Source organism: Oryctolagus cuniculus, chromosome 14, assembly GCF_964237555.1.
Source record: "Oryctolagus cuniculus chromosome 14, mOryCun1.1, whole genome shotgun sequence".
NCBI lineage: Eukaryota > Metazoa > Chordata > Mammalia > Lagomorpha > Leporidae > Oryctolagus > Oryctolagus cuniculus.
The window spans coordinates 57490136-57506472 of NC_091445.1; the positions used below are offsets into that span (position 1 = coordinate 57490136).

Sequence of the window (16337 nt, forward strand, 5' to 3'; positions counted from 1 at the left end):
TCTCTCTCTCTCTCTCTCTCTCTCTCTCACACACACACACACACACACACACACGGACTTTCCAATATATCAAATACATAAATAATTTTTAAAATAAAGTCTTTTTTAAAAAAAGGAAAGATGACAGATAAATACATTCATACCCCTACATACATATATATACATACATACAAACATAGGGAATCAGATCAGTATTTCTCAATTTTGTGCCCCCCAGAGACATTTGCCAGTATCTGAAGACATTGTTGGGTGTCACAATTTAAGGAGACACTAATGGAATCCAACAGGTAGGGACCAGACATGCTCGTAAACATCATATAATACACAGAACAACTCCCCAAAGCAACAGTTAACCAGTTCACAATGTCAACAGTGCAGAGGTTGAAGACAATGAATTACACAGTTCTTGTTACTCAGCACTTAAAATATTGGTTGGCACAGTGTAAGCTTTTAATCACTTTTCATAGAACTGAATGTAAATATCCACAGGAAATCAAAAGCCGAGAAGTTTCTCATTTCCTGTGTAGCCTCAGTTTCCTCATCAGTTAAGATGGGGATAAGAATAAGCTCATGGTAAGCAACAAATTACAGAATCCATGTGATGAGGTCGGTACGTGTCCAGCCCATAGTATGGGTTTAATAAATATCTGCTTTTAGTATTTTTTCAAATCCCAGCCAGACCAATTGTCAGATGATGAATCACAGAAGAGAATGCTAATGAAAATTAATTAAGTTGTCTATATATTGTCTAGAAAAATAGCACCTGTACAGGTCATTAGAGGCAACCTGGTGTAATAGAAAAAGAACAAGGGAAATGGAGGCAGCCTGATCCCAACGTCTGTCCGGGGAAAAAAAAAGGTTTTAGAGCTCATTTAACGATCAAGAAATGGGCCCAGCCAACTGAAATAAAACTCACCCACACACATTTATAAATGTAGCCACCAAACATGATTTGTGCCAGGCTGTGGACTATAGGTCATGTTTCCACCTACCCCCACCCACAGTTATCTTCTGGGATTTTATAGTGGGAATTGGTTCTTCCTTCAAGTAAAACTCACATGCTGGGATATTCCTGAAACCGGAGGGGATTTTACAGTCTCGGTTCTGCAGCCCTGAGACACATACACTGAAGTCACAGAGCAAGGGGCCAGCAGTAAGGTCATGGGCAAAGGTGAAAACACAGTGTTTTCCCATTTCCCTTTGGGGAAGTCAGGCGATGAGAGAAGCCCTGTTTCATTCTCAGGAGGCTGCCTGGGCTTCTCTAGAGTGAAAGAGGTTGGTTGGCCCCATAGATGGTACCTACCAAGGACAAAGCAATCTTGTGGCAAGGACCACATGTGCCAAGAGCAATAAAGATGCCACAATCAGGCATTGGGTAAGGAAAGCCAACTGGGACAAAGGGCGAGAAGTAGGATGAAACTAGTCACCTGGATCCTAGTCCAAAGTCTCCAAAATGTCCCACTGATATAGACCACATGCATTCCTTTCCTTCATACACCCTGGTTCATCCTGAACTGGACCAAAGAGGAGGAGAAAGAAACCAGAAAGGCTAAGATATCTAAAAGAGTTATCTAAATAGACTGTATTATTGAATCAGGCAGGCTTTATTAGATTGCACTAAGTTATTGACTCAATATTCAACCTATTTTGTGTTTCTAATAGTCAATGGGATTAGGGCTTCAGGAATAGCTATAAAAAATATTAAAAAGCTGCATGTTCCCCTGCACATGTGAGTGCTGTGTGAGAAAATATGTGGCTGTGCAAGGGATGGAGTGCTTCTATTTTTGCTGACTTTACAGCTTTTATCACCCCAAGCACATACTCGTTGCCTCCTCTGATTTTCTCCCATGCTGAGGCTTGAAACCATGCCACGTGCTCATGGTTGCTAAATCATTTTGCTCCCATCAGTAATCTAAGCTTCCCCAAGTCTTTCTAATCCATCAAAGGGGTTTCACATTCCCTGATTCCATCTTGTTCAACTCGGGGGTTCAGTCTATGCTGTTCTCCAGTTTTTCACTTACCTTGTTGTTCCTAACTAATACTTAATGATAGTACTCAACTGTCCAATTTCTGCTTTTATTCTTTTTTTACATATATATGAGGCAGTATTTCCAAGTCTAAATTACAAGTTTGTAGAAGGCAATTATTAAATGTGGTTCATTCATTGCCTTATACAATTGTTCAAGCCAATAGTGTTTCTAAATGATCTTGGTTGACAGAGTCAAATTTTTTTAATATGAAACAATGTTTCTGTGAAATGGAACATTGTCCACTAGTTTCTGCAAGGTGATATTTTAAATATTTGAAAAAGATGATATTTGAAATATTTGAAAGGCTTAGTAAAACCTTGCAGATTCTTCACCATTAACAGATGACTTTGACTTCAAACCCAGTGTATTTATAATGGCCAATGAACTCAGTGGACTTATAGCTGGTCTGTTCTTATCAACAAGTCTGATGCAGTTTGATTGTTTAATTGAAGTTTAATTGGTTAATAAAGAAAACTATTCAGATCTGAAGCAGTAAATTCTATCATTCCCCCAGATTGTTCATATTGGACCATGTGTTTTGTAGTAATTGCTAAATTACCTGGCAACTTCAAGAATGTATATTGTACACTTGTTTGTACATAAAGAATATTAATTAATTAATATTAGTTAATTATATACAAGTTGTTTATGGTGTATATGATATCACTTTTTAAATATAACATGGAAAGATCAAGTCAATCCAACCAACCATCTCACTTCAATCATTTGATGTTATGACAAGAACATTTGAGACCCACCCTCTCAGCAACAATGAAATATACAGTACATAACAATTAACTATATTGACAATACTGGGTAAGCGATCTCAAAAACATAAAAATCAAACTTACTTCTCCTATAGTAAACTTGGTTATTATTTCTGTATTCCCCTCACCCTTCAACCTCTGGCAAAGACTATTCTCTCTGTGTCTATGAGTCCAGGTGCCATTGACTCCACATATAAGTGAGAACATGGAGCAAATGTATGTGTTTGGCTTTTTTCACTTAGTGTAATGTTCTCTAATAACATTCATATTGTCACAAGTGGCAGAACTGCTTCTTTTATTAACTGTTTATATATAACCATTTTTGTCCAATCATCCATTGATGGATACTTAAGTTGATTCCAATGAATTGGCTATTGTGTATAATGCTCCAATTAACATTCAAGCATTTGTTTGACATTTATTTCATATATTTTGGGTAAATATCTAGAAATGATGGGATTTCTGTATCATATGGTAATTCTAGGACTGTACTAATATATTCTTGATATACTGAAGTATGCTAAAGTCAAGTAAGAAAGGGAATGGAAGATACTAAGATGTATTGATTGTCTTCTATATGCCACAAACCTTTATTGATCACTGATACCTTGTCTAATGTAATCCTTACAACATTCATTCATCATTAACTACTGAGGATCTGTAGTGCACCAGCACTTAAGGTGCTCAGAATATAGAAGTGAATGGGAAGCTTTGCAGTTTAGTAGGGAAACATTTGTAAATCAAGTTATCAATTGGGACACACTGAGTGTAAATGACTTAAGAGAACTGCCTGGGAGACAAATATATCCTTGACTCCAGATTTAAGAAAATGGTCTTCCCTGGGGTTATGTATCAATTTGGATATCAATGGCAAATAGATGGTAGTTGAATCCATGAAAACATACAGATGATCTCACTGGGGTGTGTATATGAAATGAGAAAAGAGAGGGACCTAAGGAACAAGCTTAAAAGACACCAGGATTTCAGGAGCAGGTATACAAGGCATAGCTGGCCAAGTCAATTACAGGTTCTGTTTATTTGATTATTTACAGAGAGATCTACTTGTAAATTAAGCATTATTATTATTATTTCTATCACATGGATAAGGAAAATGAGATCTGGAGAGGTTAACTAAGTTCCTCCATGGTTATACAACTAGTAGATATCCTAAATTTACACCTATTTCTTTCACTTGTCCAAGTCTATGCTTCTGACCATTATTGTTTTACTGGTTAGAGCAGTGATTCTAAACTTGAACACTCACGGGAATTACCTGAAGGCTTCTTAGAACATAGATCGCTTAGCTGCCCACCTCCCTCCCCTACTGAGTTTCTGATTCTGGAGACAACTAGTCTCAGGTGGCGCCCATGCTGCTGGTCCAGGGACCACACTTTTAGACCCACTGAGTTAAAGTAAAAGCAGAAAATCTGCAACAAAAATGAAAGAAAAATCTCAAAAGCATAACTAAAGTACGATTTTTTTTTTAGATTTTTTTACAGGAGAGGTAGAGACATAGAGAGAAGGAGAGACAGACAGACAGATACCTCAATTTGCTGATTCAGTCCCCAAATGTGCAGAATGGCCAGGGTTGGCCCAAGGCCATAGCCAGAGTCGGGAGCCAGAAGCCACAAAGTCAATCCAGGTGTCCCACATGGAAGGCAAAACCCAATCACTTGATCCATGACTACTGCTTCCCAGGGTCTGCCCTGGCAGTAGCTGGGATCAAGAGGCAGAGCTTGGAATGGTACTGGGGTACTCTAATGTGGAACAGGAGCATCTTAAGGACTAGGCTAAACACCCATTCCCAGATTTTATTTTTTATTACTATTACTATCTCACATTACAGGGTGGTCAAGTAGGAAGCTATTCTGAACCCAAGTTCCTTCCACTTGTGGCTTTGCCAATGCCTCAGGTTACTGCCTCACTTACATGGTAGCCTATGGGAAAAAGGAAAAACAATGTCTAAAGTAAGCAAATTCTGGCTAAGCCAGGGAACACTGAAGCTTCATGTTCACATACATTCCATCATGAAAACTTTATCACAATGCTGAACAGCCATGTGCCCAGCTGAACCACAAGTAGAAACCTGCCACAATATGCTGCCTTCAACCTGTGAAAATAATCAGCATAATGTACAAAATAATCATCAGGCACAAATTAGTTAACTCACAATAAATCATTAACAGTCAAATACAGCACAATAAAATAAGAAGTTGGTGAATAGAAGAGTCAAAAGAGAAATTAAAAACTTCTGGAAACAAATGAAGATGACAATATATCACATCAAAAATTATGGGATACAATAAAAGCAGTGTTAACATGGATGTTTATAGCCATGGGTGCCTACATGAAGAAATTGGAAAGATAGCAAATAAATGATCTATCAATGCCTCGCAAGGACCTAGAAAAACAACAACAAATCAAACCCAAAATTAGTAAAAGGAAATAAATAAAATTAGAGAAGAAATAAACAAAATCAAAACAAAAATTACAAAAAATAAGTGACATGAAGAGCTGGTTTTTTGAAAAAAAATAAACAAAATTGATACACCATTCACACAACTAACCAAAAAAAGAGGGAGAAGATACAAATCAATAAAATCAGAGATGAAAAAGGAAATGTTAACAACAGATACCACATAAATAAAAATAATCATAAGGAATTACTACAAAGAGCTGCATGCCAACAAATTGGAAACCTGGAAGAAATGGATAGAAACCTAGACACATATAATCTACCAAAATTGAATCATAAAGACATAGAACACCTAAATAGACCAACAATGAAGACAGAAATTGAATCAGTAATATAATCTACCAAAATTGAATCATAAAGACATAGAACACCTAAATAGACCAACAATGAAGACAGAAATTGAATCAATAATAAATTGAAAATCCCAGGACCAGACAGCTTCACTGCTGAATTCTACCAGACATTTAAAGAACTAATTCCAATTCTTCTCAAGCTATTCAAAACAACTGAGAGGTAGGGAATCCTCCCAAACTCCTTCTATAATGCCCGCATCACCTTAATTCTTAAGCCAGAGAAAGATACAATAGAGAAAGAGAACTACATATTAATATCCCTGATGAACATAGTTGCAAAAATCCTCAACAAAATATTGGCTAATTGAATCTAACACATCAGCATTATCATTCACCCTGACCAAGTGGGAGTTATCCCTGGTATACATTCGCTAATCAATCAATGTAATATATCACATTAACAAACTGAAGAACAAAACCATATGGCTTTGTCAATATATGCAAAGAAAGCATTTGATAAAATATAACATATTTTCATGATGAAAACTTTAAGCAAATTGGGTATAGAAGGAACATTCCTCAATACAATGAAGGCAATTTATGACAAACCCACGGTCAGCATCCTACTGAATGGGGAAAAACTGGAAGCATCCCACCTAAGATCCAGAACCAGACAAGGATGCCCATTCTTCACATGGCTGTTTAATACAGTCCTGGAAGTTTTAGCCAGAGCTATTAGGCAAGAAAAAGAGATCAAAGGTATGCAAATTGGGAAGGAGGAAGTCAAATAATCCCTATTTGCAGATGGCAGGATTCTATATACAGGGGATCCAAAAGAATCCACAGAGAGACTATTAGAACTCATGAAAGAGTTTGCAAAAGTGTTAGGATATAGAATCAATATGAAAAATCAAAGCCTTTGTATATACAAACAATGTCATGGCTGAGAAAGAACTTTAAAAATCAGTCCCATTCAAAGCAGCAGAAGATGGCCCAAAACCTTGGGCCCTAGCACCCATGTGGGAAACCCAGAAGAAGCTCCTGGCTCCTGGCTTTAGATTGGCCCAGCTCTGGCCATTGCTACCATTTGGGGGGTGAGCCAGCAGATGGAAGACCTCTCTCTCTCTCTCTTCTTCTCCCTCTCCCTCTCTCTGTCTCTGCCTCACTGTAACTCTGCCTTTCAAATAAATAAATAAATATTTTTTAAAAAAATCAACCCCGTTCACAATAGCTCAAAAAAGAATTAAGTGCCTTGAAATAAATTTAACCAAGTATATCAAAGATCTCTAAGATGAGAATTAAAAACCACTAAAGAAAGAAATAGAAGACATTAAAAAATGGAATAAATCTTCCATCTTCATGGTTTGGAAGACTCAACATTATCAAAATGTCCATACTACCAAAAGCAATTTACAAATTTAATGTGATCCCAATCAAAATATCAACATTCTTTGCAGATCTAGAAAAAAAATGATGCTAAAATTCATATGGAAACACAAGAGACCCCAAATAGCTAAAGCAATCTTATACAATCTTATAAAACAAAACAAAGCTATAGGCACCATAAAACCTGATTTCAAGATATATTACAGGGCAGTTATGATCAAATCAGTCTGCTATTGACAAAAAAACTTATATACCAATGGAGCAGAATAGAAACTCCAGAAATTAATCCATGCATAAGTTGTAACCAACTTATCTTTGACAAAAGGAGCTAAAATCAATCTCTGGAGCCTGGACAATCTTTTTAACAAATGGTGATGGGAAAACTGGATCTCCACATGCAGAAGCATGAAACCAGGTTCCTACCTTAGACCTTAAACAAAAATTCACTCAAAATGGATCAAAGACATAAATCTCTGACCCAGTACCATCAAATTATTAGAGAACATTGAGGAAACTCTGCAAGACACTGGCAGAGGCAAATATTTCTTGGAAAAGACCCACGAAGTACAGGCAATCAAAGCCAAATTGACAAATGGGATTACATCAGGCTGAGAAGCTTCTGCACTACAAAAGAAACACTCAGTAAAGTGAAGAGGCAACAAACAGAATGGGAGAAAATATTTGCAAACTACACAACTGATAAAGGATTAACATCCAGAATCTATAAAGAGCTCAATAAATTCAATAACTATAAAACAAACAATCCAGTTAAGAAATGGGCAAGGGCTTGAACACGCATTTTTCAAGAGAGGAAATTCAGATGGCCAAAAGACACTTAAGAAAATCAAGATCACTAGCCACAGGGAAATGCAAATCAAAACCACAAGGAGGTTTCATCTCACTCCAGTTAGAATGGCTTTCATGCAGATAAATGATAAATGCTGGTCAGGATGTGGGGGAAAAGGTACCCTGGTCCACTGTTGGTGGGAATGTAAATTGATGCATCTGCTGTGGAAGACAATATAAAGATACCTCAGAAATCTGAATATAGACCTACCATATGATCTAGCCAACCCACTACTGGGAATTTACCCAAACCAAAATGAATAAGCGTATGAAGGAGTGATCTGTATCCCCATGCTCATTGTGCAATTCACAATAGGTAAGATTTGGAATAAACCCAGATGTCCATCGACTGTTGACTGGATAAAGAAATCATGGTGGGGCTGGCACTGTGGCGTAGCAGGTTAAGCTGCCACCTGCAGTGCCGGCATCCCATATGGGTGCCAGTTCAGGACCCGGCTGCTCCACTTCTGATCCAGCTCTCTGCTATGGCCTGGGAAAGCAGCAGAAGAGGGCCCAAGTCCTTGGGCCCAAGCACCCATGTGGGAGCCCCAGAAGAAGCTCCTGGCTCCTGGCTTTGGATTGGCGCAGCTCTGCCCAATACAGCCAATTGGGGAGTGAACCAGCAGATGGAAGACCTCTCTCTCTGTCTCTCCTTCGCTCTCTGTGTAACTCTGACTTTCAAATAAATAAATAAATCTTCAAAAAAATCATGGTATATATACCCTATGGGGTACTACTCAGCTGTAAAAAAAAAAAATGAAATCCTGTCTTGCAACAAGATGGACACATCTGGAAATCATTACACTCAGTGAACTAAGCCAGTCCCAAAAAGACAAATATCATATGTTTTCCCTGATCCAAGGTAACTATATAGAGTATCTGAAATGTAATGTATTGGAGTGAAATAGACATTTTGAGATTCAATTATTGTTTATAGCCCTTGTCTCTTCCATTGAGAAAGAGTTTTTTGTGTGTTTTTTGTTTTGTTTTGTTTTCTCTTCATACTATTTGTTGAACTCTTTTACTTAGAGTAGGGTTAATTATATGATCATTCAGTTTACTGAAAATAGATCTTTTTAATAATTAAGAGTGGGAACTGGGTGGGGAAAGGATTGGCATGTAGGGGGGTGGGGGGAAGTGTCACTATGTTCCTAAATCTGTATATATGAAATATATATATATATAACAAATAAAATTTTAACAAAACAAAAAAGGGCAGTCAGAAATTTTATTAAAAGATATCATCATTTACCTAATCCTGTAATCTCTAAAATAGAACTAACTTCTAATCCCATCAAGGATTACAGCCAGAGGTCCATTTCTTACTGACATAAATACCCAACATGCTCCCTCCATCTTCACACTAAGTGAGTTTGTTACCATTGTGTATGCATGCATCATACAGAAAGATATGTTTGCATATATATGCAAACTATCCGTAATATATATACATTAAATTCAGTTAAGCCTCAATCTGGCATAACTTGATCACAGTTATATTTTCCTAACAAAATAATATTCATCTGATTTAACACAAAGCTGTCCACCCACTTTCACAACTTTGTTTACTGCACTGCCACACAGCATCTTTTCCCCACAACTCTTCTCTGATTTCCCTGTGACATATTAGATTCACAACCATGACATTTCTTAAAGTCCACATTACATTGGTAGTATACTCTGCAAATATATTAACTTTAATTCCATTATTCGTTTTGGCCAAGCATCACGTACTGTTGTGAGGAACAGCATCCCCAGCTAGGTTTATTCCAAGTTCTTGTCTACCGTGAGAAAAGAATTCAAACCAGAGCCATAGATAGAGGTATTGGGAAGAAAGATTTTCTGAAGGAATGGAAAACATTCAGACGTAAATGTGGGGAGCTAGGGGTAGAGGGAGGGTAGGGGGTAGTGCCCTAATTGAATATTCAAGGGAGGCAGAGTTTGTGCAGGACTTTAATACATGTGGAGATCTCCAGGAAGGTGTCATTGCTTCCCATGTCCATACTGCTTCCCTAAGCCCCGTCAGGCTGTACATACGTTGCCTGTGTGTGCTATTTAGGGTAGTTTTCATTTAGACTAATGGTCCCTGAGCCAGATAGTGACTTGGTGAGTAGTAATAGGACAGCATTAGCTGGCTTCATAGACCACTAAAAGTCTGTAAAATTGGTGTTGTACCAGGTGCGTGTACCAGGTAGAAGGATGCTTTGTCCCCAGGAAGCCACAGCACCCAGCAGGCAAAGATGCTGCTGCCACTAGCTGCTGCCCTCCATTGGGCAGTGTCTGCAATCACACATGCATGTGTTTATTCACCAATGCTGAATCTTTTATTTAAAAAAAAAAAAAAAGCTATCATAGGAAGAAAACAGGGACTAAGAGCTCCTTCTGGCACAAAATTCTTCAGGTACAGGAGTAGAAAAACAAAAACAAACAAAAAAAAGTAAAAACCCTGTGAGCCACAGGTGATAGGCTGACTTTCTGAGCAAAGTGCTTAATTTCTACTTGATAGTGAATCGTTAGAAGTGAACCAGATGATTAAACTTAATGGAACAGTCACATTAAACTGAAATTAGCAAAAGCGTGCCTCGGGCAGCCGCCAACCTTTTATTTGTTGTTGTTTAACTTCTGTCTTTTACAGTGGCCATGACGAATGACATCACAAAAGGAAAAAATCCAATTAAAATCTAAGTGCTCAATAAACCCCTAATGTCTGGTTGTCATCATTACTTTCACGGGCACTGGTGTCTTATGTTTCCTCTTTTCCCCAAGAATAAAGAAAAGAGCCGGCCCCAGGGGGATTCGTGGGAAGACAAGGGGATTTGGGGGAAAAATTCAAAGAGACACATGGTGGTTTCTGCCCTGTGCACTGTCAGACCCAGAAAATGTACTCTGCAGGGAGCAGGGGGAGAGCAGGTTAAACTATTTTAGTATCAGACAGTGCCTGAGTGGAGCAATGCATTTTCCCACTAGTTTTCAAATATTGATAAATCAGAATCGTGATCTTCAACACAGTCGCTGTTTACACTCTTTTGGCACCTGCTCTGTGCTTTTCTGTCATCTTGGGTGTTTGTTCTATAAGTCATCCAAATGGTCTCTGCTGACAGCTAAAAATAAGTTTCTGATTACTTTTACCTGAATAAATCTTGTGACCAGATGTGGTATTCACCTACTAAGTGTGCAACAATTACATATTGAAAGTGATGAAAGAACCAGCCAAGGAGAGTCTATAATCTAGTGCAATGCGGAATATAATAAATCACCTGTAAAGACAGCACTTGCCACCAGGTAGACGAATACTGGCTTTGGATAACAGATTTTACCTTCGAGATATCATGTGTATGTAAAATTAGGTTTTCAAAGTCCTCAGAACAAAGTTCTCAAAGTCAAAACGAGAGCAACAACAGGCAGATTATGAACCAAGAGCTAATGACAGTAGCCATATCTTTAATTTGGAAAATGCTTATGATTTATAAAACACAATGTGCTTTTATTGCATGTTTACATGGTGATTAACGTAGTATTTGTCCATGGTCTCTAATTAGATCTTGACAACAGCCTTGTAGCTCTTATTATCTTTGTATGGATCCTGACTCACGGAGGTTAATTGACTCTGCTGTGGCCTTGCACTTGGTGAGTAACAGAGAAAGAACATGACCAGTAGGACTGGGTTGCAGTGCCCCCTGCACCATGCCAGGCTGCTGGCCATGGCTGCCCGGAAGCAACAAACTGAAGGACAGTGACATCAGTTGTTTTACTCATGAGCTAATGAAATAGCTTTTTAAGAGTGCTCTTCAGTCATTAGAATTTGACAAGGGAGACTTAAACTTTCCCCGGTGGATCTTTGTGTGTCATCATGGTTTCCAAAGCATATCGCATTACACAAATCATGGCGTGCTCTTGTTTTACGCTTCTTACTGCATTGGTCTCACTTCTAAGCAATTTCCTCTCCATTCACATTTATCTTCCATTTTTTCTGCCAAATTACTTTCAAGACTTCTAACAGTATGAATAATAGTCTGTTTCCCAAACTTGGCAATTAACTAGCTGTAGCTGGGTGGCACTGGGCACAATTCCTCTATCACCAAACACCAGGAATGGCACCAACTCACTGCAACATCTCTACTTGTCTTCATATTCTAATCCTCTGGCCTCTTCACATGAACTGTGATTTTCAATAACATGACATGAGCTGGAGTCTCAGGTTTTTCAACTCTATAAGGATGGATTAAATTAGCTCATGTTTTCCAAAGTGTATTTCTTGGAAAACTAGAGATTGCAGATATCAAGGTAGATCACACCCAGAAAGGATTCTTTAAATAAGAAAGTTGTAGAAAGCTATGTTAAACAAAGTCAAGTATAGTTTCAAACTGCTGGCACTCACAGCCTTTTTAATATATGAACTGTGACTCCAAGAAAGAGGCAGGATATGAAGCATTTTCAAACGTATTGGCTCACAGAACTCTCCTCAGCATTCTGTACAAATGACATTCCAGAAAATACACTTTTAGAAAGACTGGGTTAGATAATCGTGCGAGCCCCCTTTCCCTGTGAGTCTCGGTAGTTATTTTCAGAGGAGTTTGGGTGGCAGGGCAGCGCCTACTTGAATTTCAAAAAGGGTGGAGTCTGGGTGGGGCTTGAGTACTGCTTGCTTCTGTGCGCCTTTCTGTGTGTCTCCCGGAGCACGCAGGGAGTCATCTCTAGGTAGGTGTCATGGTGTCTTAGGCATGACGGGAAGTGAGGCATGATGGGGAATGGGTGTGCCAAGCCTAAAGTCAAGCTGGACATAGAAGGAGGTGAGGTTTGGGGAGCACAAAACTTGGGTGCTGGCGGTTCCTCAGTTCCGCTCTGCTTACTGGCTACATACCTGCCCGCATCATTTGCAGATACTACGCTGAGCACTTCATGCAGTACTATGCCAGGGACACAGAGCCGGTTTACCTGCTGCTGTGATACAACTCACTTGCTGTTCGGGTGGAGCTGAAACAAGTTAAATTAACTTGTCCGCTGTCACTGATATCAGACTTGTACTTTTGAGTGGTCCTCCTCAATAAAAAGCACATTTTGAAAACTTCTGAATAGATTATAGATAACAGATGATCTGAAAACCTGTAAGATAGTGTCTGAGTTTCTACTGGGTAGGAAAAGGGAAATTAAGGCACCAAGAACTCAATGCTGTGAAAATAACCTTTAATGTAGAAAATATGGACTTCTTGTCCAAGTTACTATCATCATCTTCCTCTTCCCTGGGATCCTAGTATTCATTTATTTCAATCCTTCATCCAGACCCATTTCACTGACAGAAAAAAAAATGGGTTAATCATCAGAGCTTCTATTCATTTCCTGCAAAAGCAGGGAAGTCATTACCTCATAAGGTGACCATTTCCATTTTAGGATGGTTCTTACTATTAGAAGATCCTTTCCTATCTCATGCTGCAATCTGAAGGTTAAATATTATTGTTCCAAGTGGCCTTGAGGATAATCTGGTCAGTTGGCTTTTGAGGCATTGTCCGTAAAAGCACTTACTTACAATGTTTTTCAAATGTTTTGAGTTGAATTTCATAAATGAATAAACATCACATCTTCCCAGAAAAAGGATTATAATCCCTATCACTAAAGACCCAAGGAGATTTCCTACATTCCCTAAATTCACCAAGATCGTGAAGTGTAAAAGAAGAGTGTATCCAGATCTCTCTGATACTGAAATTGGAGTCCTTTTGCAATAGTATATCACTTATATAATATGTTTGCATATATACAAGTAAGGAGGAGAGTATATTAGTAAATATAATCTAAAAGCTGTAACAAAAATAGTTCTATTAAGGGTAGGCATTATGGCACAGCAGGTTAAGCCACCACTTAGGATGCCCATCTACCATAGCAGAGTGCCCAGAATTGAGTCCCACCTCCAATTCCCATCCAGTTTCCTGCTCATGCACACCCTCCTGCTAATGCACATCAGGTGATGGCTCAAGTACCTGGGTCCTCGCCAACCATGTGGAAGACCCAGAGGGAGATCCTGGCTCCTGGATTAGGGCTATTGTGGACAGATGGAAGATTCTCCCACCACCACCCTGTCAAATAAATAAAAATAGTTTCATTCCTACCAGGCTAATATATCCTTGGTCATGTTGCTATTGCTGTAATCTTTAATCTTTTGTATCTCAAAATAAAAAGAATTACTTAATTTTCCCCCAAATTCTATTCTGGTTCTGAAACATTTGAATTTTATAAAGAAATGTGTTCATAAATGAAGGGCATTTGCAACAGAGGGGTTATGTAAATAGGAAAACGATGGGGGAAAAAACAATGGCTTACAAAGGATTGAATGAAAGTTAGCATGTATGGTAAAGACAAAAGCAGTTTTAGGATCACATGCTTGACTTTTACTTTCTTTAATTTTTTTTTCTACACTAGTTACATTCAGACCAGGATAGAGGAGATGGATCACTTAAATATATCCTTTCAGGAGATGGAGCAGGAGATCTCTTCATTATCAATGAAAACACAGGCGACATACAGGCCACCAAGAGGCTGGACAGGGAAGAAAAACCCGTTTACATCCTTCGCGCTCAAGCTATCAACAGAAAGACTGGGAGGCCCGTGGAGCCCGAGTCTGAATTCATCATCAAGATCCATGACATCAATGACAATGAACCAATTTTCACCAAGGAGGTTTACACGGCCACTGTCCCTGAAATGTCTGATGTCGGTGAGTGAGACGTGATTTCAAACAAAAACTGGTCTTCCTCACATAACCCCTAAGTAAAGAATCCTAAGGATCAAACTTAAGGAGTTGAAAGAGTTTCAATGCTAAATTCCAAAGGTACCGTATTTCAAACAACCTACGGGTGTCCTTTATTAAGTGCACCATACGTCCTAATATTAGTTCTGTCTCATTTTGTTACTTTTTTAACACAACAGCATTTTCTCTAATGATGCAGGTATGAAAAACAGCAGGTGATGTTGAAGCCTGTTTAAAGTATTTTCTCTCACACCCTAAATCTTTGTTTCTTGCAATATGAGACAGAGGCCCTCTCTGCTTCTCTCATTTTTCCCTCACTGGTATGAGGCTCAACGTGAGTACCTCCTCACTGGAAAAACACAAGAATGCATTTGCAGTCCAGTCTAAACAGTGATGGGGGTCAGATGCTGTGGCATAGAGGTTGGGCTGCTGCTTGAGACATCCACATCCCGTATTGGAGTACCTGGAATAGAATAATACTTCCACTTCACGTCCAGCTTCCTGCTAATGCACCTGGGAGGCAGCAAATGAACTTGAGTTGTTGCTGCCCAGGTGAGAGATCTAGATGGAATTACTGGCTTCTGGCTTTAGCTTCACCTTTTCCTGGCTGTTGTGGGCATTTGAGGAGTGAACAAGTTCATGGAAGATCTCTCTCCCTATCTATCGATCGATCTATCTATCTATCTATCTATTTATCTATCTTTCAAATAAATAAATAATCTCAACTTTTTAAAAAATAAAAAGAGTAGTTATGGTGACTTTAATTAACTGTATATTTGAGAAACAGACTAAAAAAACCTTTTTGTAAGAATCCATAAACAATACGTAGGTGGAAAGTGAAACATTGTCATGCCATTAATATGCCAAGTTAATATTTCACATACAAATCTGCTATGAATTTTAAATTTTGTGCATAGATTTAAGTTAGAAGGTAGACAGGATTTAAAATAGGAGAAACAACCCTACAATCCTATTAACATCACTCTTAGCCACATGAAAATACTTCATAGGAGGCTGTAACAAATTCTAAACTACTTACATAAAAGAACTTGTGTATTTGTATTTTCACTCCATCAAAGTCAACAGGACTTAAATTACACATCTACGACTCTGTCATTCAGATACTAGCTCACAGATGCAAGACTTGGAAAATACCCAACCCATGGAAATGACTGTAAAACATCTAAATTTTTCTCATGAAGAAACTGCTATTTTCATGACTGGAAACCACTACATTTTGTTAGAAAAATAAAAGCCATTTATCAAACAAAGGGGGGAGGGTGAAATTTCTTAAAGAAGAAAATTTATTAGGAAAAAATATTTTTTTCTCTTACTTATAAGGCTAGTGTGGCCATTAGCACTGCCCAGGGAAACTGTTAACAGATGAGCAGATTGTGCACTGTACAACTCTAGGGCTACTATTCACTTTTGAAGTCATTATAGGATTAATTATGGGTGGCAGATATTTGGGGAAAACTGGCAGTAACATCTTGAGGAAGAAGAACCCTTTTCCAATGTGCACTAAGACATGGTGATGTTAATATTCATCATCATCATAAATTAGCATGCCATTGTTATTATATTTGTAGGCATCTTAAAGAAATTACCTAAAAGCAATAGGACAGCACCAAGAGAGTAAAAATGGACTTTGGTATCAAACAGACCTAAATGTGAAATGCACCCTACTCATACCAAGCTATGTAGCCTTGGGCAAATTACTTGGCTTCTCAGATCCTTGAGTCTTTGATCCTCCAGTTCTGTATCTATGAAAAATAGAAAACAAACGCCCACCTGTAGGGG

General features: G+C 38.4%; 1 protein-coding gene and 1 long non-coding RNA gene across 6 annotated transcripts in view; one reads left to right on the forward strand and one right to left on the reverse strand.

Moving 5' to 3' along the window:
* The window catches only part of CDH6 (cadherin 6), a 144176-nt gene that overhangs the window by 94751 nt on the left and 33088 nt on the right, over positions 1-16337 (forward strand). For all 4 annotated transcript variants that reach the window (XM_051853547.2, XM_051853546.2, XM_008262090.4 and 1 more), the window contains exon 3: positions 14210-14504. In XM_051853547.2, the coding sequence (XP_051709507.1) occupies positions 14210-14504 (295 nt within the window). The remainder of the gene's footprint in view (positions 1-14209; positions 14505-16337) is intronic.
* Positions 1-16337, reverse strand: part of LOC138845173 (uncharacterized) — a 196232-nt gene that overhangs the window by 70195 nt on the left and 109700 nt on the right. Inside the window, exon 3 of one of the 2 annotated variants that reach the window (XR_011381985.1) lies at positions 9021-13866. The exons of the other annotated variant lie outside the window; for it this stretch is intronic. This is a non-coding gene — a long non-coding RNA (uncharacterized lncRNA). Of the gene's footprint in view, positions 1-9020; positions 13867-16337 lie in introns of those variants that run through there. 2 annotated transcript variants of the gene reach the window in all.